Genomic DNA, 22,573 nt, shown 5'->3' on the forward strand with positions numbered 1-22,573 from the left:
AATATCAAATACCACAAAATACACCTAAGAAAAAATGTATAAGATCTCTACATAGAAAATCACAAAATACTAAGAGAAATTAAAGATATTAATAAAGGAATATATAAAGTTCACAAATTAGAAGATGTTATTGTGAAGCTATCAATTTGCTCCACATTGAGTCACTGCACTTGCTAACAAAAATCCTCATTTTCTTGTTGTTGTTGATAGAAACTGACAAGCTCATTCCAAAATCTGTAAACATAAAGGGCCAAGAACAGCCAAGAAACTCCTGAAGAAAAATAACTGACCAAGATTCACGTTACGAAACAGCAGAATATCTTATATAGTTAGAGTAATTTACAATGTTAATTGTCTAGCTAAGAGTACCTAGAAAAACTAAGTAATTACTCCAGCTAGAATAAATAAAACAGGTACTGCCTCAAGAATAAATTAGAGTCACATACATGATTGTTAGAACAAGTAGCATTGAAAAGCAGCAGAGAAAGGGGGTCTTTTCAATAAACAGTACCCACAACTGGAAACAAAATCCTCTGACCATGTAAAATTAAATACCATACAAACTGTGTACCTAAAATTAAGGACTAGGAAAAAAAAAATTCTAGAAGATAATTTAGGAGAGTATCTTTATGATCTTGCTGGGAGGGGGTAGTTTTTAAAATAGGACAAAAAAATCATGTATCAGAAAGGAAATGACTAATAAACTGGTAAATTCAAAAGATACCATTAAGAGACTGAAAAGGTAAATTACAGAATGGGAGAGAAACATTTATAAAATTTAAAACCAACAAAGAAAGACCAAACAAACAAAAATCTGACAATACGGGGGACCTGCATGGCTCAGTCAGATAAGCGTCCTACCCTTGATCTTAGCTCAGGTCTTGATCTCAGGGATTTGAGATCAAGTTCCATTTTGGCTCCAGGCCAGGTATGGAACCCACTTAAAAAACAACAACAACAAAACACACAAAACCCCCTGACAAAAGATAAATGAGCAAGAGGTTTAAATAGGCAATTCACAAAATTGAGTATCCAAATGACTAATCACATGAAAGAGTGCCCAATTTCATAAACCACCAAAGACAGGCACAGTAAAACAATAATGAAATATTAATAATACCTACCCACCAGCTTGGCTAAAATTAAGTAAACTGGTAAGGCCAAGTGTGGGTAAGGATGTGAAGAAACTGAAACCATCACATATTGCTATTATAAATGTAAGTTGGTTCAATCACTTTGGAAAACTTTCTGAAATTATTTACTAAATTGAGTGTATATCTAAAATATGACCCAATAATTCCACTCCTCAGTATATGCCCTAACAGCAGTATGTGTGCAGTATACTAACAGGTATTTACAAGAATTTTCAGTTGCATTAAAATGGAAACAATCTAAACAGATTCCTAAAGTTAAATGAAGAGGGGGCGCCTGGGTGGTTCAGCTGGTTAAGTGTCTGCCTGCAGATGAGGTCATGATCTTGGTTGGGATCCTGGGACAGAGCCCTGAGTGGGAAATCCCTGCTCAGCATGGAGTCTGCTTCTCCCTCTCCTTCTGCTCCTGCTTCTCCCTCTCCTTCTGCTCCTCCTCCCCACTGCTCATGGCTCTCTCTCTCTCTCTCTCAAATAAATAAATTAAATAATTTTTTAAAAAAAGAAATCCTTTCTTAACTCTTTAACATAAAGATGATTTTTCATATTTTCACCTAATTCTAGGTGAACAGCTTTTTCCTCAGTACAAAAATATATGAAATATTACTTCATTGTCCTGAGATACCTATTTTCATCAAGAAGAATTCTACTTTGGGGACAATATATTAGGTAATAATTATAATTTAAAAAGATCTGTATATACAGTCCTTGAACAAAGTATTATTATATTATGTATAGGTGAAAATGCTCAAGTCTAGGGGGTTAAATGATTCTATCCAAGGTAAAAGAATTATAAAATGTATAGTAATCCTACAAATATCATCTGACTTCCACATTCAGCATGTTTTCACTATTCCATTATAAAGGAAAAAAAGCACAGGCTGTGGAATCAGAAAAGATATGGATACTCTTGAGCAATAAACTTAGAGAACCTTAGTTTTTTCCTCTATAGAACAAAGATAAACAATCACCTATTCTATAGAATAGTGAGGATTAGCAACAATGGATGTATAGTCATTGACCCATATTACATATTTCATAAATGAGTTAGAAATATTGTTATGGGGCACTTGAGTGCCTTAGTTGTCTGATTCTTAATTTCAGCTCAGGTCATAATCTCAGTAAGGTAGTGAGATTGAGCCCTGTGTAAGGCTCCACAACCAGTAGAGCCTGCTTAAGATTTTCTCTCTCTCTCTTTCCCTCTGTCCCTCTCCTTGCTATGTGCTCTCTCCACACCTTTCTCTAAAACAAAACAAAACAAAACAAAAAATAGAAATATTATTCTATTAGTTTATAGACACCCAACACCCACATCTACACATACATACACACATATATTTAATAGTTTCTAAGGATAATTTTGGAACATTTCAAGTGCATCATACAACTTGGTTTCTGAGTGGTAGATACATAATGAACCAAATGGAAAAAAAAAAACAAAACCCACAATATTCTGTAAGTTGTACCTTGCAAGACTGGGAGGAGGTAAAGTTGTGGAGGAGTATAATACAGAAAGGAAAACTGACATATTACAGAGAGGCTCAAAGAATAGAATATTTGAAAAGAAATACATTACTGCTTTTAAGGGTATACCGTAACTCATATCTACCTAGCAACTCATAATTTCCAATTTAGTCTGTTATTTGGATGTCAGAGGGTTACTTCTGAAGTGAAATATCTAAGTATTTTATACCCATCTTCTTTAACTCTTGACTATCTGTAGACTGGTACTCTTTCTAAAACCAAAAACATTAAGTCTACATTATGTTAGGTATAAGGGCAGGTTGAGATAATGAGAATGGACTGAGACATATGGGATGAATTAAAGTATGGGATGAGGCATTCCATTGGGAGGGAGCAGTACCAGTAACAAGAGGAAAGTAATCCTTCATATGAAATATGTTAACTGTATGTGAACCCAGATAAGAGAAATCAAATCCCTAACCACCTCCTCCAAAAGACAGCAAAACAGAAACAAAGAAAAATTGAAAAATTTTAAATTTCATTTTTGATTTTAAGAAAATTTCAAAATATGTTCACACCACTAGTTTAAAAGAAACTTGTCAGAAAACACTTCTATAGTTTTAGCTTATTACCCTGTAAAATAAATATTTTAAAAATAAAACAATGATATTGACAACAAGCACAACTAAACAAGATGAATAAGAGGGAAATGAAAATATCTGATCTCACTAGTCTCACTTCACCATCTAAATGCAGTAAGAATGGTGCTTTAATAGAAAGAAATGGAGGTATTTATAATTGATCAAAAGTATGTATTTATAATGACATTAAAAGGGAGATCAAGTCCTCTTGTATAACTCACCAACATAAAATGAGCAGTTGGAATGCAATAAACTCTCAGTCCATAAGCGACAAAGTTCACTTTCAGTCAGAGCTTCAACTCCGTAACAAGCTTGATATTCCACTTTTGGTAGTACATAAACCGGAAATTGCTGAAATGCAGAGATACTTTTTCAAAGCTCCATTAATTTACTCTTAACAGCAAATACATTTACCTATATAGTTTTGCCCCTTCAAAATGCTTTCAGGTGGTCTTATTTTATCCTTTCAAATACAGTAGAATTCAGACAGAAAGATGGAAAGAACCCTTCTTAGATGTGGGCAAGAGGTGAATAAGGATCCTGAACCAACAACTCTCCCTCACATCCACTTAAAATTCACATACCTCCCTACACATGTACACATTTTATCAGGGAATGTAACCGACAGCAGCATCCTTGGAACAGAGCCTATGATATGTAATTGCCCAAAGGTTTAAAGCTGGATGCTGGGAAGCAAAGACTGTTATACTAGTAATTCTTAGAGGACTAAAAAAAAAGGTAAGAATTTTTTTACCCCTTTAAAGCATGAGACACATGGTCTCAGGCTCAAATTATCGGAGCAGCTTGTTTTCATTTTAAGAATGAACGTATAAGCATTAATACCTACATTAACACCTGTAAGTGTCTTTATATTGATTAATACAAAGGCTTTGTTCCAAACACTAAGTACCTGGTAAAGTAGCCAATCAGAGCTTACTGGTCAAGACACTAAACAGATTAAGTAAAGTAACTGTGGCCATTACTAGTGTAAAGGAGGATATGCAAGGAAATTCATGCTTATGAAATAATGTGAGTCATGTTCACTGTGCTCATGTTTTCTCATTTCTGTCAAAGAATATTCTAATCTTAATAGTAGTCTCTTCATTTCCAGCTGCAGAAGGAGAAATACATGATTTAAGAAATTTATTCAAAGTGATATAGCTAGTTCATACTTCTGAACTTATACTAAGTTGCCACTATTCATACACTTGAAAATATTTCATAAATGTTTCAGAATTCCTGATTTTCACAAAGTGGCAAATTTAGTGGGCTTGAAACAATGATGGTGGTAAGAACAATTCAAATCCAGTAAAATGTCTGTCAACAGTAAACTCGAGTCATATAATTACCTGTGAATGGTGTAAAACTCTTTTAAAGCAGTATTTCTTCAATTTCAATGTGTGTAAGAATAACCTGGTAATAACTTTGTTAAAATGCAGAATCTGAGGTGAAGAACAAGGATTTGCTCTTTTTAAAACTGAAGTACAATTAACATACAGTTTTATATTAGTTTCAAGAGTACAATACAATAATTCAGTAATTCTATACAGTAGGTTTTGCATATTTGATAAGCTGTTGTTCCAGGGGCCAAACCTTGAGTACAAGGCCTCTATGGTATCTTTTCAATTTAAAAAACTAAACTGAGATTAAGATAATTTTACTGATAAAAGCTTTTTATTATATAATAATTCTTAAGCAATGGTACTCTGCATTTAACAACTGTAAGCTAGAGATAAAGAAATGGAGGTCAAGAGGGTTAAGAAATTTGCTCAGGGACAGAGCCAGTTTACAGCGAGTTGAGTAATTGATAAAGAAGATACCCTTTTTGATCAAGAGTAGATTTTCCTTGATAATACTGAGTTGTATCTATGAAACCAAATCCTGAATCTGGTTTTAATTTCTGTATGTATTCTGCTGCCACCTCCAGGAAGCCAAGGGAAAGAAAAAAGTCAATATTTCATGGTAATATTCTAAAATTAAAATGAAACTTTGAATTCAATCAAAGTTTCAAACTATAAAAATTAAATTTACTCTTCCTTTCTCCCTTGAATGGTTAACTCCTAATCTCTCCAACTAAAAACATTTTTTGTTTCTGTCTTCCAATTTTTCACATAAACCTTTCAAACTTTTCCATACATCCCTAAGTATGGTATTTTATAGCTAGTATCAGAGGTTGAAGAGACTTCTAAATATTTTTTTAAAGATTTTATTTATTTATTTATTTGACAGATGGAGATCACAAGTAGGCAGAGAAGCAGGCAGTGAGAGAGGAGGAAGTAGGCTCCCTGTTGAGCAGAGAGCCCTATGCGGAGCTCGATTCCAGGACCCTGGGATCATGACTCGAGCTGAAGGCAGAGGCTTTAACCCACTGAGCCACCCAGGTGTCCCAAGACTTCTAAGTATTTTAAAGTTTATCTAAACAAGTTGGTTTTAAAGTAGTAAATACTAAGGGAATGCTTTCTTATGCAGAATTTAAATAGTGCTACTTTAAAATTTCTCAAACTAGTGCTTAAATTATCTTTTTTTTTTTTAAAATATTTTATTTATTTATTTGACAGACAGAGATCACAAGTAGGCAGATAGGCAAGCAGAGAGAGAGGAGGAAGCAGGCTTCTCTTGGAGCAGAGAGCCCGATGCGGGGCTCGATCCCAGGACCCTGGGATCATGACCTGAGCTGAAGGCAGAGGCTTTAACCCACTGAGCCACCCAGGAACCCCCGTGCTTAAATTATCTTAAAGTTCCCTTCCTTAGTAATTCCCTGTTCTCTCTTCACTACTCAGCTCTTTCATTTACTTAATACCTGTTTATTTTGTTTCTAGGATATAAAACATTTGGGAGAAACAGATAAATAGGGCATGATTCGAAGGGAAATTCATTCTACTAAGGGATTTAAACCATGTGTACTAAACTATTACATATAATAAAAGGTACAATATGATAACCACTCACTGGAAATTTTATCACTTTACTCTGGGTTTGACATAATAAAAAACACAAGGCTCCTATTTAGATATTCTCTGGGGTTTGACTGTTTTGATAGATTTTGATGAAAAGCAAATTATCTCCAATAAGGGTTTATCTCAACACTTACAAATTGCACTTCAGTGAACTGAATGACAATGTCTTTAACAGGCTGTTTGAAGAATTAATTCAGTATCCAATATTTCCCTGAGCTATTCTTTCTTAAGAGATACTGGCCATCAATAGTTTCTAACTGCTGTGAACTGGCAGATCAATATAAAGTGGTATGGGTTCTAAGAGCAGAAAGTCAAAGAAATGAGGTTAGCCCCCAAATAAATGAGAGAGATAGTAAGTAAAAATTAAAGAAATAAAACACTGAAAAGACAATACATAGCACTGACACAATATATACTTAAAATGTTCATGCAATAAGCCATCAAATTGATCATAATTAAATATAAATGAGATGGGAAAAATTAGCAAATAAAGTAAAATCTTTTAATTCAGAGACTATTAGCACTTATTTAGGAGCAGAGTAATACAAAATCTTTGCTATTTTGCTATTCCTTGACTTTCTCTTACAGAAAACACTACCGCACACATTATAATTCAAAAACATTTGGTTTCTAAAATTTAAAGCCAGAACCACTGATAAAACCCAAATTATGAGAATTAAGAATTTAAAATTGTATTCACAATCTTCCTTCTATTTAACAAAGGATAACAGCATCATCAAGCAAAATATCCTCCAGGTCCACTGGATTCTGGTGGACAAAGATCCTACATCTTGATGGGCTGGCTTTAGAGCTTTTTCATGATAGACCCCTTACTGGCAGCTAAGGGAGGTTGGACCGCCAGCCCGCCCTGCCTTCTTTCCTTCCTTCCTTTCTTTTCCAAGTTATTCCTTAACATGACAAAGCAGCAATCAGCACTGATCCACAAGGTCAATGCTGGAACATCACTATTTTTGATCAACTGATTCCTAGCCCCAAACATACTAACATTTTAAAGTAGTCACTGAGGATTCTTATCAGGTTATAGGTTAGGAAGCAAGAGATAGAGACACCAAAATTTAAAAAAATAATAATAATATAAAAATATAAATAAACATACACACAATGACAAATGTACACAACAGAAAAAAATTCTCTTAAGTAAAAATGAAAGGAAAGACATCACTATAATCCGTTATTACAGAGAGCCTCCTCTTTATTGACCCGAATTCAGTGGTCACACACACAAAAAGCAAACTAATCTGAATGAGAACTTTAAACATCAAATATGGAAAACTGTTTAAAGAACCAATTACTCTAACTGGAGCAAGAACTTTTCAACTGAAAAACTTTTTTTATATCAATCCCCTCCCCAAAACAACAGGGGGAAAAGGAAAGGAAAACATTTAGTCTTTAACAATTCTGGGAAGACTTCAAATGCATGTGAAAGCCCACCTTTGAAAACTTGAGACCTCTAAAACTAGTTAAGAAGATCCTTAAAGTAAGAGAAAAAGGGGCTAATATGTCACACTGGAATTCCAAATTTATAGAAAGCAGGTCCAGGTCAAATCTATGACGGTGCCATTTTTCATTACGTTTATAACTTCCATATAAGAATGTTACCACCATTCAAGAACTTTATATTTAACACTTTCCACTTCCCCTTATTAAAAGTGTTTTCAGTATTTTACAAAACAAAACAAAAAACCCCACAAAAAAACAAACAAAAAGCTCCAACTCAACCTGAAAAATTCTGATAGTGATCAAGAGTTTAAAATTAAACTTCATAATAATGGCATGTTAAATATCTGTGATTATCTACTTATACTACCACATCCACATCCTAAATTCCCAATTAACAACTTACTCTTCTGATTTTCTTCCGTTTTTTTGAACGTGGTCTGGTCTCTATCCTCTGGACACTGCATCGCACAAGTAACAACAGGTCTTGCAGACTAAATAACTTGTAAACAAAATTTCCTTCCTGGGGAGCTACATATTCTGATGTATCTTCAACATAGTCCTGTAGTTCATATGGCAATCCTTTAAAAATAATTATATTTCTCATTTTTATTTTAAAATACATTAGCTCTTTATCCATCATAACTCAAGATAAAACAATTCAATCATTTATTTTTACATTTCTATCAACTTTAACTTTCTATTTTCTCTGAGTTGAACATTTACACTATTACCATTTCTGTATACTTTTACTGGAACTGCAACCAAGAGCTGAGGTCAAAGCTTTAAATACCACCTTCCATAACTCTAGACAAAGTTTAAATTCATGAGACAACAAATGAAGAAGAAAAAAAGTTTTAAAAAAAGTGATCTTTTTTCTAATCTAGGTACAGCTGGGCTAAACTTTATATTTCTTTCAGAAAGTGAAAAAGCGTAAAACTACAGTCCCACACCATGAATTAGTAAATTTTGGACTCATAAATGTTTATGATTATTTTTGATCACTTCCCCTTCATCGTTCAGTGAGCCATATTATCTGTAGTTACAGTAGCCACTGTACATGTTGGATAAACACAGGTTACAAAAATCCATATAACTTTGTGTACATATTTAAAGAGAAGATTTTGGAAGCTGATACACTGATCAGTACCTTGAAAAATAAAATATCAATGACCATGTAAATATTATAAGACAGGTCATAGCAAAAAGAAAGAAAGGGAATAAAGGAGAAAAACCTAAGGAAAAGGAAGAGGTAGAACAGCTAATATAAGGTCTTTGTAAATATTTACTTACGTCCTTTTGGCTTCTGAAACGCAGAAGGCCATACAGATTTTGGCCAACTAGAGGCATCTGAAGGAGCAGAGGATTGCTCAGAAGCAGGAGGTTGTTTAGAATTTTCCAAATTCATTAAGGGCAATTCAGGTATTTTTCTGGAAATTGGCTTTAGGAGTTCATCTTGCATTTTTAAAATTTCTCCAACTGGATCAAATTTTTTATATACTCGTTTGATAGGTTTTTTTAAAACACATGACTCTTCAGGACTACAAGTAGGATTAGTCTGGTTTCCAACAGAAGCCTGTGCTGAAGAAGAATTGGGGCTAGCTGGTTTAGAACTTAAATTAGAATTCCTATCAGTTGTCTTTCCATTACTATTATTTTGACACTCTGTATCAATGATTAAACAGTCTTCATCTGTATCACTATTGCAAAGAATTACATCTTCACTTCTTACTGCTTCTGAGGTAACAAGCTTTTCCTTTGAACTGTCTGAGTTCTCCAGAACATTTAATTTTTCAGGGCCATATACTGTATCAGTAGCCAAATCATTTTTATGAGAGATTTCAATTTCTGTAGAACCTTCTAACTGCAAGGAATCAGATATTTTCAAGTCATTATCCTGCACCAAAAACTTGTCAGTATTTGATGCCTTTTCACCACATGGTACAAATCCCTGATCATCTTTATTTTTGCATTCCTCAGGGCCACCATCCATACCAGTCACCAGCTGTTTCTCCTTTTGCAGCTGTTCCATCAGAATCTGAGATAAACTTCTAGAATGAGCAGAAATGTCTGGCGTGGTTGGTACCACAGATGCTGTTGCTGTGCTGGGAACTGTGAGAGTATCTGTTGTGTTGGGTACTGTGGAAGTGCTTGCTGGACTTGGTGACTTTGATGGTTTGGTGGTGTTTACTCCAAAAGTTTCAAGTTCTGTGACATCACCATCAAAATCCAGGTCCAAATTTTCAAGGGTCTCAATTTTTCGGCACTCATTAACTTCGTAAGACATCTTAAGAAAATATATTGGTAAACTCTTAGCAGGTATTCCAGAACACCCCTCATCTATCACTTAATGCCCCTATCCTCATAAAGACAGTTCATACTCTTTAAAAGCAGAAAGAAATGTCTAATGGCTTTGAAAGGTTTTTGCTTAAGATAATGATAAACTACTAGAAACTAATTTATTCAATCTTACCTTCCCAATGAATTCTTTTTTTTTTTTAGAATTCAAGAGTTTAATGGATCACAATTTTTTCTTGTTTTCAAATTATTTTTTAAAATTTAAATTCAATTAGCATACAGTATATTTTTAGTTTCAAGGCAGAGTTCAGTGATTCATCAGTTGTATATAACACACAGCACGCATTACATCACGTGCCCTCCTTACTGCTTGTCACCCAGTTACACCATCCCCCCACCCTTCCCACTGAAATGCTGATGAAACACAAGACAAATATGCCAAGTTGTAACAGCATAGGAAATAGGGAATACTTGTGAACCTGTATATCCCAAAAGGAATTTCCACTCATCAGAAAATAGAACCACAAAGAACAAATGTGGGGTCAAATAGGAAGGCAGTAGATTTTCAGTGATAACCACTCCATTACACTCTTGCAGAGACACCTGTACTTAGCTGACCAGGAAGAAAGCCTCTTTGCCACTGTGAGGAAGCTGCTTTTTAATGCAGCTCAGGAAGGGTCACCAGCCTCTGATGTATTCCTAACATCATCAGTGATTTTCTACACCTACTCAAAAAAATAACTCCTAGTAATATGGACAGGAAATGATTTTATTATGTTCTGGGACATGAAGCCATTGAGGCTGTAGTTTTTCATGTATTGTTTTGGTAAAGGAAGAACTACAGACGGCTTTAATTTGTTCAAGAATAAACTGTCCTCTCCCCAAGCAGCAATAGATCTCTCCTCAATCTAGCAAAGGACTTTAGATAAATACTATAAAAATCTGGTTACAAGCTATGCACACCCACTAGTCATACAGTTGAGGATCTGAGGGAGGAAATGTCTAACAGCAATCATATAGTGAGTAAGAAAGAAAAACCCATTAAATTATTCAGCCTCTCTGAACTTCAATTTCTTCATTTCTTAATAGTGATGATAGGGTCATCTTCTTGGATTTGTTCTAAGGATTAAATGAGAACTTGTATATAGGAAGTTTCTTGGCATAGTCCCTGGCACATAGTAAAAAACTTCTCAGTAAATGTAACTCTTATAAAATAGACCACGAAATTTAGTTTAAAAAAAAAAAAAAAAGGAAAGAAAAGAAAACCATATGCTGTTTACATGAGGCATTCTTACACAGGTTAAAAACAAAACAATGGGACATAATGTTAAGAAATGGAAGTAAAAGAGAGCAATATAAAGTGTTAGACAAAGCAGAATTCAATGCAATAAGCATCAAAGAAATCCTGCATCGAAAAAAGATGAAATCCATGAATAGTGAATTGTGACATGCCAAATAACTTCAAAACAGGAAGTCAAAATTGAAGAATAAAAGAAAAATTTGACAGAAACACAACTGCACTTATTCAACAGTACACTGTCTCTGAGTAAAATAGGGATATAGGAAGTACATATACTATTAAATGAAACCAATATATATGAATGACTGAAAACACATATATAGACTGCAAAGATATACCTTTTCCCTCCCAAGAATCCAAGGGGCATTTCCAAAGATGGACTATAAATTAACATATAAAGAAAACATCAATATAGCACAAAGCAGAATTGCTAAGATCTTACTCTCTGTTTAGAAGAAAATAAAATTAGAGATCATTAAGAATAAATACAAACAAACAATAAAGCCAAGCACCTGGACCCTAAAACACCCTCCAAATTGTTGGATAAAAGAAGAAAATACAAATAATTGCAGAATAGTTAAAGCGCAACAGAAAAAAGAACACTGAAGATCAGAAATATCATTCAGAGTCTTTTCAAGAAATAAGAAAATAACACTAATATAATTATATAATAAAATGAGTAATTTAATAATTACAAAACCAAAAATTAATGAATTGAAAACAATGGTCTCATCTCTAACAGAAATTAAATAAAACTTTAAATATCATTTATCTGTAAATACTTCAGTATGCAGTTGTAAAAGGATTCTTCTCTAAAACACATCATTAGTTATATCAATAAAAATAATTTCTTAATGTCATAAAATACCTAATCAGTGTTAAAATTTCCAAGTCTAATATATATATATTTTTTACAATTGTTTACTGGAACCAGGATCTAATCAAGATCCCCACACTGTATTTGGTTGACAAAGCTCTCAATTTTCTTTAATTTGTCAAATGCCTCTCCTCCATATTCTGCCAACTCCCATATTACCAGATATTTATAGGAAAAAATAAGTTAGTTATCCTGCAAAAATGTCCAATTCTGGATTTTAGCTTCTGTATCCCTCTGTCATTTAACACATTCTTCTATTCCCTAAATTTCCATTAAAACAATCTAGTAGCTTTATTAGATTCAGGTACAGTTTTTTGGTTGTTGTTTTTTATCCTGAATATAGTGATACTATGTACTTCCTACTTCAACCAGGAGGCTGATGATGTCTGGTTGTCTTTCTTCTTGTGATATTACAATTGATTTGTTGGTTCATCAAATGTCCACAACTTAATCTGTCCATTATGAAAATCCTCACTGATGATTTTAAATAGCCACCACTGATGATTATTGCTTAGATTCACTATTTCATTAGGAGCTGCAAAATGGTGACAGTCATATTCTAACATTATCCTAAAATACAGTTTGTACTAGAAAGGCAAGACAAATATCTGGTATCTTTTCTTTTTATAAACAGTTTTTAGAATGACTATATGCACTAGCACCCTCCAAAGGTGACTAGTAATTTTTTTAAAGTATCATTATGAGTTCAGGGGTTTTAACGTATTTCACATGTTTTAATTCACCGCAGTCATTCCATGTCACGTCAAACTGCCACATCTCTGGTCAATAAGAAACCTTCCAGCTGGCTCTGGCATCTTTTTGAGACTATTCCATTATTATGATAAGGCTTTTACTCAACTTCTTCAATGATTTTATTTATTTATCTAACAGAGAGACAGAGAAAGCACGAGCAAGGGGGGAGGGGCAGAGGAAGAAGAAGCAGACTTCTGCTGAGCAGGGAGCCCCGTCTGGTACTCAATCCCAGGGCAGGCAGAAGGAGAAGCTGGCTCCCTACTGAGCAAGGAGCCTCACTCCAGACTCAATCCCAGGACTCTGGCGTCACAACCTGAGCTGAAAACAATGAACTGACTTAGCCACTTAGGCATCATGGTAAGATTTTAAGTAACTTCTACACTCAAAGCAGGGTTTTCATCTACAACCCCAAGATCAAGAGTCATGTTCTACCATTAAAGCCAGCAAGGCAGCCCTCCCTAGCGTACTTCTGAGATACATTTCTAGAATTGAGATTTCTACGGCAAAGGATGAACTCATTTCATGTTTTGTTGGTACATCTTTCTTCACTTGACTATGGAAATGTTATAGCAGTTATCGTTTTTTCTCTAGTACTTTTATAAGGGTTTCCATCAACAGTCCTCTTCTGTTTATTTTTTTTTTTTTAATATTTTACTTATTTGACACAGAGAGAGAAAGAAAGATCACAAGTAGGCAGAGAGGCGGGTAGACAGAAAGGGGGAAGCAGGCTGCCTGCTGAGGAGAGAGCCTGATACAGGGCTTGATCCCAGGACCCTGGGATCCTGACCTGAGCTAAAGGCAGAGGCTTAACCCATTGAGCCACCCAGGCACCCTTCCTCTTCTGTTTCTTGACTTTAAATTTGATGGGTTCTCCTGCTCCTATGGGAGGACAACCCTGTTTAAGGGCATGCCAAGATAGCTTTCTGAACTTCATGGCTCTAAGCCCATGCTCCAAGTTACCACAAGGTATGTATTTTTGTATGTATGTATGTATGTATTTTTGTAGGTATGTATGCATGCATATAAATTTGTGTGTGTGTATGTGTATAAAATCTTAAGTACATTCTGAAATTTGCTTTCTCTAGTCCCCTCTCCCTCAGTTATATGAAAACTTCTCTTTTCCTTTCCTTTAATGTCCTTGTTTTGCTCAATATGAACTCTAAGTCTGAGTGAAGGCTTTTGTTTTGGAAGGAGCTTTGGTTGGTTAGTTTCTAGGGTTTTATGGCTCAAGTCATCTCAGAACTCTCTTAATTTCCTGAGGGTCCCTGGACTCATCTACAAATTACAGCCTACCCATATTATTTTCACTTGTTTTTCTTTATTCCTTCTTGCATCTGTACCATTCTCCTCCTGTCTGAGATTATTTTCCTTGTGCCTGAAGAACATCCCTGCATTGGGCTCTGTGCTCAGCTTGGAGTCAGCCTGAGACTCTCTCTCTCTCCCTCTCTGCTTTTCCCTGCCTCTTTCTCTAATATAAATGAATAAGTAAATCTTTAAAAAAAAAAAAAGCCACCAGAAAAACAAAAGGTACATTACCATTATAAGTCTTCTGGTAGCAAACCCAGTTTTTATCTGAAAATATCTTTAATTTTTTATTTAAGGATATTTCCCCTGATTAAGAATTTTAGTGTATGGGTCATTTAGTGTATGGGTCATTTAGTGTGTGGGTCTAAATGACTATGGTCTGGCTTCCATTGTTGTTATTGACAAATTACCTGCTAGTCTCTTAGTCTTATAATGGTAATGTGCCTTTTGTTTTTCTGGTTTTTTTTTTTTTTTTAAGATTTACTTATTCATTTATATTAGAGAGAGAAAGAGGCAGGGAGAAGCGGGTTGGGTGGGGGGGAGAGTCTCAGGCTGACTCCAAGCTGATCACAGAGCCCAATGCAGGGCTCAATCTCATAACCCTAAGATCACTACCTGAGCTGAAATCAAGAGTTGGACACTTAACTAACTGTGCCACCCAGGTACCTGGTTTCTGGTGGCTTTTAAGAGTTTCTTCTTTGGGGTGCCTGGGTGGCTCAGTGGATTAAGCCTCTGCCTTCAGCTCAGGTCATGATCTCAGGGTCTTGGGATCGAGCCCCGAGTCTAGACTCTCTGCTCAGCAGGGAGCGTGCTTCCTCCTCTCTCTCTGCCTACTTGTGATCTCTCTCCTTTTCTGTCAAATAAAATAAAATCTTAAAAAAAAAGGTTTCTTCTTTGTTTCCAACTATTGCTTTGGTCTGATTATCTCTTTTATACTATTCTTCTAGGTAAAACTACACATATGTTAGATGTTCACTATATCCTCTATATCTCTTGCTCTATTCTCCCTATTTTCTATATTTTTGTCTGTGTTTCATTATGGATAGTCTTTTCAGACCCATCTTCCAGTTTATCAATTTTCTTTTTAGCTTTATTTAAGGCGTGAATAACCCCATTTACAAAATTCTTAAGTTGCTATATTTTTCAGCTGATAATTTTTTCTTTAGTTCTTTTTCAAATGTATGATCTCTTTTAAATTTTCTGGTTCCTCATTGAAATTTTTAAGCATGGCTTTAATTTCCTTGAACACTGTATAATTAAACAGAGCTGGCTAACAGTTTGTGACTGATAATTGCAGGATCTGTTTCCATGAGTCAGTTTCTTTGGTCATTGTTTCTGATGGTTCTTACTCACAATATCCAGTTCAGTTATCCTTATGCTTTCTGGATACTTATTTAAAGAGTTAACTGTAGAAATAATTTATGGCTCAAAATGACATTATGTTCCTCTAAGAATCATTTTTATTTTTTCTCATTAGATGTCTAGAGACACTAGCAATCCAAAAGCATCTCAATCCAAGTTCAAGACCTGAAAACATTTACAATATCTGAGAAAGTGGATTTATTTCTATTTCACCCTTACTCCCAGGGTGCAGCTCTGTAGGGTTCAAGCCCTTGGTAGAAAATCAAACTTTGACTTTTGTCCCCCTAGTCTTGTGATGTTGTCAAAAGCATAGTTCATTTTTTGCTGCCCTTTCAGAAATGGCAAATCCATTCAGGACAAAAATGACTCTGAGACTAACTCTCTGGATTCTGATCTTCTCTAGTATCTCAGCCCTGTAATTCCTCACTATCTTGTTAGCTCTTCGATGATTCTAAGAAAGAAATTTTAAATTTTGTCCAGCTTGTAATTAGTAATGGTCAAGGTCCAAATTACTTGGTTTACCATTACAGAAAGAAGTTACTCTGTCACTTTTATCCTTTTTAACCTACTTCATGTTTCTTCATAGTGCTTGCTACTTCTTGACATCCACCTCACACCAAGTATAAGATAGATTTAAAAATGTAAAAAAAGAAAACTCAAACTTTGGAAGTGCTTTATGATATTACACCATAAATAAATTAATGGCTAACAGCAGAGAAAAACAAATATGGAACACAAAAGGCCAATATTCTTAAAACAGTATTAGCTCCAAGGTATAAATAAAATAAAATAAAAAGTTTTTCTATTTTATTTTCTGATTTTGTTTGCTCTTTCACTTTACTCAAGTCTTTGTTCAAATTTTCTCTCCTTGGAAAAACCTTCTTGGTCATCAATTTAAAATAGTCTCATTCCCATCTCTTTACCCTTAGCCTACTCTATTTTCCTGAATAGCATTTATCACTAACTGCTTATTCCCTGAAATTTTATTATCTGCATTCTCTATCACTAATGTAAACTGTGAGAGAAAAAGAGACTTTATTCACTCCTGTATCCTCAGTGCATAGGTCAGTATCTGCTCAATAAGTGTTTGTAAAATGAGTAAAATGAATAAATGAAGTTTTATCTAAACATGAAATAATAAAAATAGTATTTATGGAGTGCCAGGCATTGTCCTAAATGCTTTACTTGTATTAACTCATTTAATCCCAAATAATCCTGAGTTAGGTACTGTCATGAAACCCATTTTACAGATGAGCAAACCAGAGACAGGGAAATTATGAAGCTTGCCTAAGGTCACGCAGCTACTGAGTATATGGAAAAAGATTAACAGTCTGGCCAAATACTTTTCTGCACCAATCAAACTCATCTATTCCTTTTCATACTTAAAAACTCTTGAATATGAATGAGGCCAGTTAAATAAAACCACTATCATGATTACCACCACCACTAAGTTTTTACATATATACTAAAGACTGTACTCAGCATTTTACATATAATATCAAACTTAATCCTTACAACAGTCTTTTGAAGTACATATCATCATCTTTCTTTTACAAAAGGAGATAACTAGGTTGAGGGAAGTTAAATTAGTTGCTTAAAGTCTAGCTTGACCTGGGGCTCAATTTTAAGTATCAATCTAAAGCCTTTATTTTTAACTACTAGATTTAAAGACTTGTAATAAAACTTTATGCTTCAAAAAGATAAAGAAGAACATTCCCTTAAAAAAAAAAAAAAGAAAAGAAAAAAAAGCAAGCATTACATACTTCCATTTCAGACATATAATCTTCTGGTTTGTCCATAAATACTGCAGAGACTGGAACAGATGTGTTTTTGGACATCATGAATTTTAATGGAACTTCATGGAAGATTTGATTTCTCTCTCTCATTGTCATCTTCTTTTGGGGAAGTGGTGAATTAATATAAATTACTTTAACTGGTTTTGAACCTTAAAACAAAAACAGAAAAAAGAGGTTAGTTTCTAGAAGTTCTATTTCAAAACAAACCGGATGCAGGACAGAAAGATCACCAAATAAAGAAATAGAGCATAAGAAAGTGTAGCACATCTCATGTATATTCTACCCTTGAACTTGTGATCTTTAATGTCCCCTACAGTTGTAAGGGTGAGAAAATTTGACCGGGAAGAAAAAAATGTTCTCTTATAAATTTTTTAAAAGATTTTCTGCTTTTCATTTCCTATACTTTTACCTGTCATTATTACTCAGTTCTTACAGGACTATGTTTTCAAAAAGTGATGAAATTCAACCACAGAGAATATATTACATTAAACTCTAATCTGTAATTTCATTTTATTAGATATAGTTCTATACTGACTATAATTGTTATATATAATAATAGGAATTCTAGAAGGTATTAACTTTACTGGCCAAGGAAAAACAATCCTATACTTACAAGGATAGACCTGTTGTAATTCTGAATTCCAATACCAGACAAGTAAATAAGTCTTGGAAACTCACCATTTGAGGTTGTCTAATAAAGTATTGCATTCTTTTCATTTCAATGAAAGACAGAGCTTCATTATTTCATGTATTTTTGGGTACCCTAAACCGTAACTATTTCTCTCTTACCTCCCCCAGTATGAATACAAGTTTTATATATCTAATTACTTATATATGGGGATGAACCCTATAGTAATATTACATATTTAAAGTTCTACTAAATGTAAATGTAAAATTTACATCCTCCTTAAATCAAAACCTAAGATTTTTTTTATTTGACAAATGACCACCTATATTTAGACAGCTGAAATACAACTGTTCCAACTCCTCTTTTGAGATTATTACTTGATATGGTAAATCACAAACCTGCAACGGGTATTACTTGAATACACACAGGAATTTCCCACTGTTCCTTGTAGTTTGGTCCATGATTATTTAATAATGTAAATAATGATTGACTGGTTAGAGCTATCTGAGGGTGATATCTTGAAACAAGCTTCTCTGCATTTGGATCTTTACTAATATCCTGAAAAACAACATATAACTTATTACTTCATTATATTTATTGAAAATTTCTTTGATGATGTACTGAAAAGAAGGAAGACATTTAAGAAGGGGACTTTTTTTTTTTTTAAAGATTTTATTTATTTGAAAGAGAGAGAGAACAAGAAAGCATGAGCTGGGGGAGTAGGGAGGTGGAATAGGGAGCACAACATGGGGCTCGATCCCAGGACCCTGAAATCATGACCCCAGCTGAAAGCAGATGCTTAACTGGCAGAGCCACCCAGACACCCCAAGAAGGGGACTTTAGAACAGTAAGATCATATGTACTTTATGAGGAACAGAAGATTACTTGGGAAAATCCAAAAGTACTTTCCTACTTACATAATGCATAGCTGCAGCTGTTTTTTCTGGTGTCTCAGTGGTAGATATGTTATCTTTTGAGAGCTGCAACTTCACAGGCATTGAGGGAAATACAGTTTTCACATATTTTACACTGCCCTAAGAAAAAAGGGAATCTCTTATTGCAAATATCACATGTATTTTTTTTCCCTAAGAAAAGTATCTTTTCATCATATGAAACTCTTAAAATTCTCCACTCTAAAAACTTCTTAAAAGCCATGACTTCAATGACTTTGCTTGATAACCTACATGTGTTTTTGGTGTTTTTTTTTAAAAGGTTCAAGACAAGGATGCCATGCCATCTTCCTTACCACTTTACATTCTAACCTTTCATTTTATAAGGTACAAATATAACAGAAACTCTAAAATATCCTCTCTATACAAACTTACTTCCAGTGATTTTGAGTAAAATAATTTGAAAGAAAAAAGGTTCCCCACTGTACTTTGGAACATGAAGAAAGATAAGAAATGAAGAAAAGAAAACCAAGAAATAAAGTTGGTAGTGACATTTAAAAAAAAAAAAATCAAGTACTAATATCTATAAAATAAAAAAGACACATTTGCATTGCATATTTTAGAAGTTACAGCTCATTACTGTTCAAAACCTAAACACATATCTTGTCCACCTGAAATATAGGTGATGTTTCAGACAAAATAAGTTTATACCTTCACTGGTAAACCTTACCAATGCGAGAAGAGTTTTTTCTAACTTTAATCCCATTTCTATTCTGAATGGGAAGAATCCCATTAAGCTTGTGACTTCATGAAGAGTATAGAACTCTGGATACTTTTTCACTTGTTCAATACAAGCTCTTAAAATTTGCTAGGAAATAAAAATGAAGAGAAATTCATTTGAACCATATTTTCCTAATAATACAACAAAAGTAACTTAGTTACATGTGACTATATAATTATTCATTATGAATATTAGTCTCATTTCATTAATCAAACTTCTAATAATCCAAGCATAATGTATATTCCTTACTTGAGTTACTCTTATTTTCATAATAATTCTTTTTAACCTAATTTCTTAAATGATTGGTATTTAATAATACTAAAATTAGCAATAGTATTAAAATTTAAAATTAAATAGAAAAGATGCATCATATTTTCTGTGCTATTTAAGAAACTGTCAAGGAAATAAAGCCACATGAAAATTTTAACACATTATCTTGCAATAAAAGCAGATATATGACTAATTAGAAATAAATAAGTTTAATACACTAAAAATATTCCCAAGCACAAAGAATTAACCAAGTAGTTATCCAAGAAATCACCCTAATCTACAATCTAAAAATATAAATAACAACGTTAAAACTAATTAAATGATGGAGTATTTAGTATTTTCATCTCTCCAAACTTTTCAAAATACTAATAACTTACCAGGAAATATGATCAAGAAGGAAATAAAATTCACAGCTTTACTCAAGCAGAATACATGATATTGTGATAACATGTAAATAACTCAAAGATGCAGAGTGATTTTGGGTAGGAGTGGGGTTATAATTAAAAACATATGTATATCATCTTCTAAGAAACATATTTTTTCTTATCAATGAATTTTTCCTGTCAATAAATCTAATCTGAAGCTTTTAGAATTTACTTTATATCACAAAATTAAATTAGCAATAAGCATATCTTTGTAATCTTTATATCCTCTTTCCTTTCAGACATTTATAAAATTTATTAAGTTACAAATTATTAACTTTACTCCAGTGTCTTTTCATCTAATCTCACAACCTCTTCTCCCCTTCCTTAATCCTCACTCCTGTTGTCTTTCACATTTTCCCCCTCTATCCATTCTTTTCAATGCTGACTTTGGTATTTTATTTGGGATATTATTTGCAACAAAGGCAAATGTGGGTTAACATGGAAAAGTTGTTTGTTTTAAAAAAATCTCAACTGTAGTCAGATCTACATAGTATCTTTGCTCATTTATATTAGTTAACTTCCACCCCTCACATTGCCATCCTATAGCAGCCATTAAAAAGAACAACAACTTGAACCTACACATGCAAAAGAAAGCAATATATAAGAACTAGATAACACAGAGACTATTCTAGTTAGATATGTGCTCACACATCTCTCTTAGTAAAACTGTGTTGGATGTTAGTGCTTCTAACTTAGTAATTACTTAATTCAGTAATTAGGGAAAAAGAAAGTCACAGGAAAATCTAACAGTTTGACTCTTATATTCAGATATATTACTGTATTAGAGGTATTTCATAACTGGTAGGTATCAAGCAACTAAAGGATCATTTTTTAACTAATAATTTATTTGTCTTTGAAAAACAGCTATGAAGGTTAAGAGATTCTGGCTGTTTCCCATCAAATAAACCCATAAATAAAACCCATAAAATAAAATAAATAACCACCAAACGTTATTTAATATTCAAAATATCTTGAAAACTAAATACACCAAAAGCACATGCAAGTACATTCTACAGATCTACCATTACAAAGAAAGGTGAAAATGACTCTGCTAGATTTTATTTTGGGTCAAAAAGGAAAAATATGGTATTATACATGTTTGAAATGTAAAAACATAATGGACACTACTTCTGGCAGTATGATAGAGTAGGCATACTTTAGACAGAGAGCACTTCTATTCAAATCCCACTAGATACTGGATAAATTACAACTAACAACTTTCATGCATTACTTGGCTTAGTAAAAAGCAAAAAGAATCTCAAGGACTGTAAGTAAATAAATAAACCCAACACACCTAGAGTGAGAAGAAATAGGGGCTGTGTGCAGAAAACGCATAAAAGATGAGATATATTGAGGTCAAATACCTCCTCCAGTGGGAAGATCAGATAAGGAGCTGAACATGAGACTCTTAAATTTAAGGCTCACAAAATGGAGATCTGAACTGTATTTGCACACCCATGTTCAAAGCAGGGTTATTCACAACTGCCAAAAAATGGAAGGAACCAGAGTAACCATCAGTGGATGAATGGATAAGCAAAATGCCCAAATATATACAATGCAATATGTATTCAGCCTTAAAAAGGAAGGGAATTTAGAAAAATGCTAAAAATGGGTGAATCTTGAAGACATTACATTAAGTAAATATCATAAAGAGACAAATACCATAAATTTCAATTATATGGGGTTACCTAGAGAAGATCAAAATTCACAGAAAGTAGAATGGTAGTTGCTACAAACTGGGAGTGGTGGGAATTGAGAGTTATTTTTTAATGGATGCGATAAAATAAAAAATACATATTTGGTCTTTGTCCTTGGTTACTAACACAGGGCACTAAAACCCTAGAAATTTCTGGAGTGACAAGAATGAATATCTTTTGTTTGCTAATGAGATGACTCATGGCTTCTATATAACTTCAGAGTGGGGGACAGATGCCAGAAAGTCCAGGGTATGATTACAGGGCTGGAGATTGACTTAATCACCAACAGCCAATAATTTAATCAATCATGCCTAGGAAACAAAGCCTCCTAAAAAATCCCTAAACTGCGGAGTTCAGAGAGCTCCAAGGTTAGTGAACACATGGGTGCTGGGAGGGTGATGTGCCTGGAGAAGGCATAGAAGCTCTGTGCCCCTTCCCCCATTTCTTGCCCTATGCATCTCTCTCTTCCATTTGGCTGTTCCTGAGTTGTATCCTTTATAATAAACTAGAAATAGTAAGTAAA

At 33.9% G+C, this 22,573-nt stretch overlaps 1 protein-coding gene across 6 annotated transcripts in view; it reads right to left on the reverse strand.

The window, feature by feature from the left end:
• The window catches only part of ICE2 (interactor of little elongation complex ELL subunit 2), a 63,722-nt gene that overhangs the window by 21,546 nt on the left and 19,603 nt on the right, over positions 1 to 22,573 (reverse strand). For 5 of the 6 annotated variants that reach the window (XM_044230018.1, XM_044230019.1, XM_044230020.1 and 2 more), the window contains 8 exons: positions 19,608 to 19,745; positions 18,905 to 19,021; positions 18,386 to 18,545; positions 17,327 to 17,508; positions 11,605 to 11,646; positions 8,962 to 9,955; positions 8,075 to 8,250; positions 3,475 to 3,604 (listed from right to left, as the gene is read on the reverse strand). In XM_044230018.1, coding sequence (XP_044085953.1) covers positions 3,475 to 3,604; positions 8,075 to 8,250; positions 8,962 to 9,955; positions 11,605 to 11,646; positions 17,327 to 17,508; positions 18,386 to 18,545; positions 18,905 to 19,021; positions 19,608 to 19,745 — 1,939 coding nt within the window. The remainder of the gene's footprint in view (positions 1 to 3,474; positions 3,605 to 8,074; positions 8,251 to 8,961; positions 9,956 to 11,604; positions 11,647 to 17,326; positions 17,509 to 18,385; positions 18,546 to 18,904; positions 19,022 to 19,607; positions 19,746 to 22,573) is intronic. The other variant, XM_044230021.1, reaches the window with a different exon arrangement.

Source organism: Neovison vison, chromosome 13 (genome assembly GCF_020171115.1).
Source record: "Neovison vison isolate M4711 chromosome 13, ASM_NN_V1, whole genome shotgun sequence".
Lineage (NCBI taxonomy): Eukaryota > Metazoa > Chordata > Mammalia > Carnivora > Mustelidae > Neogale > Neogale vison.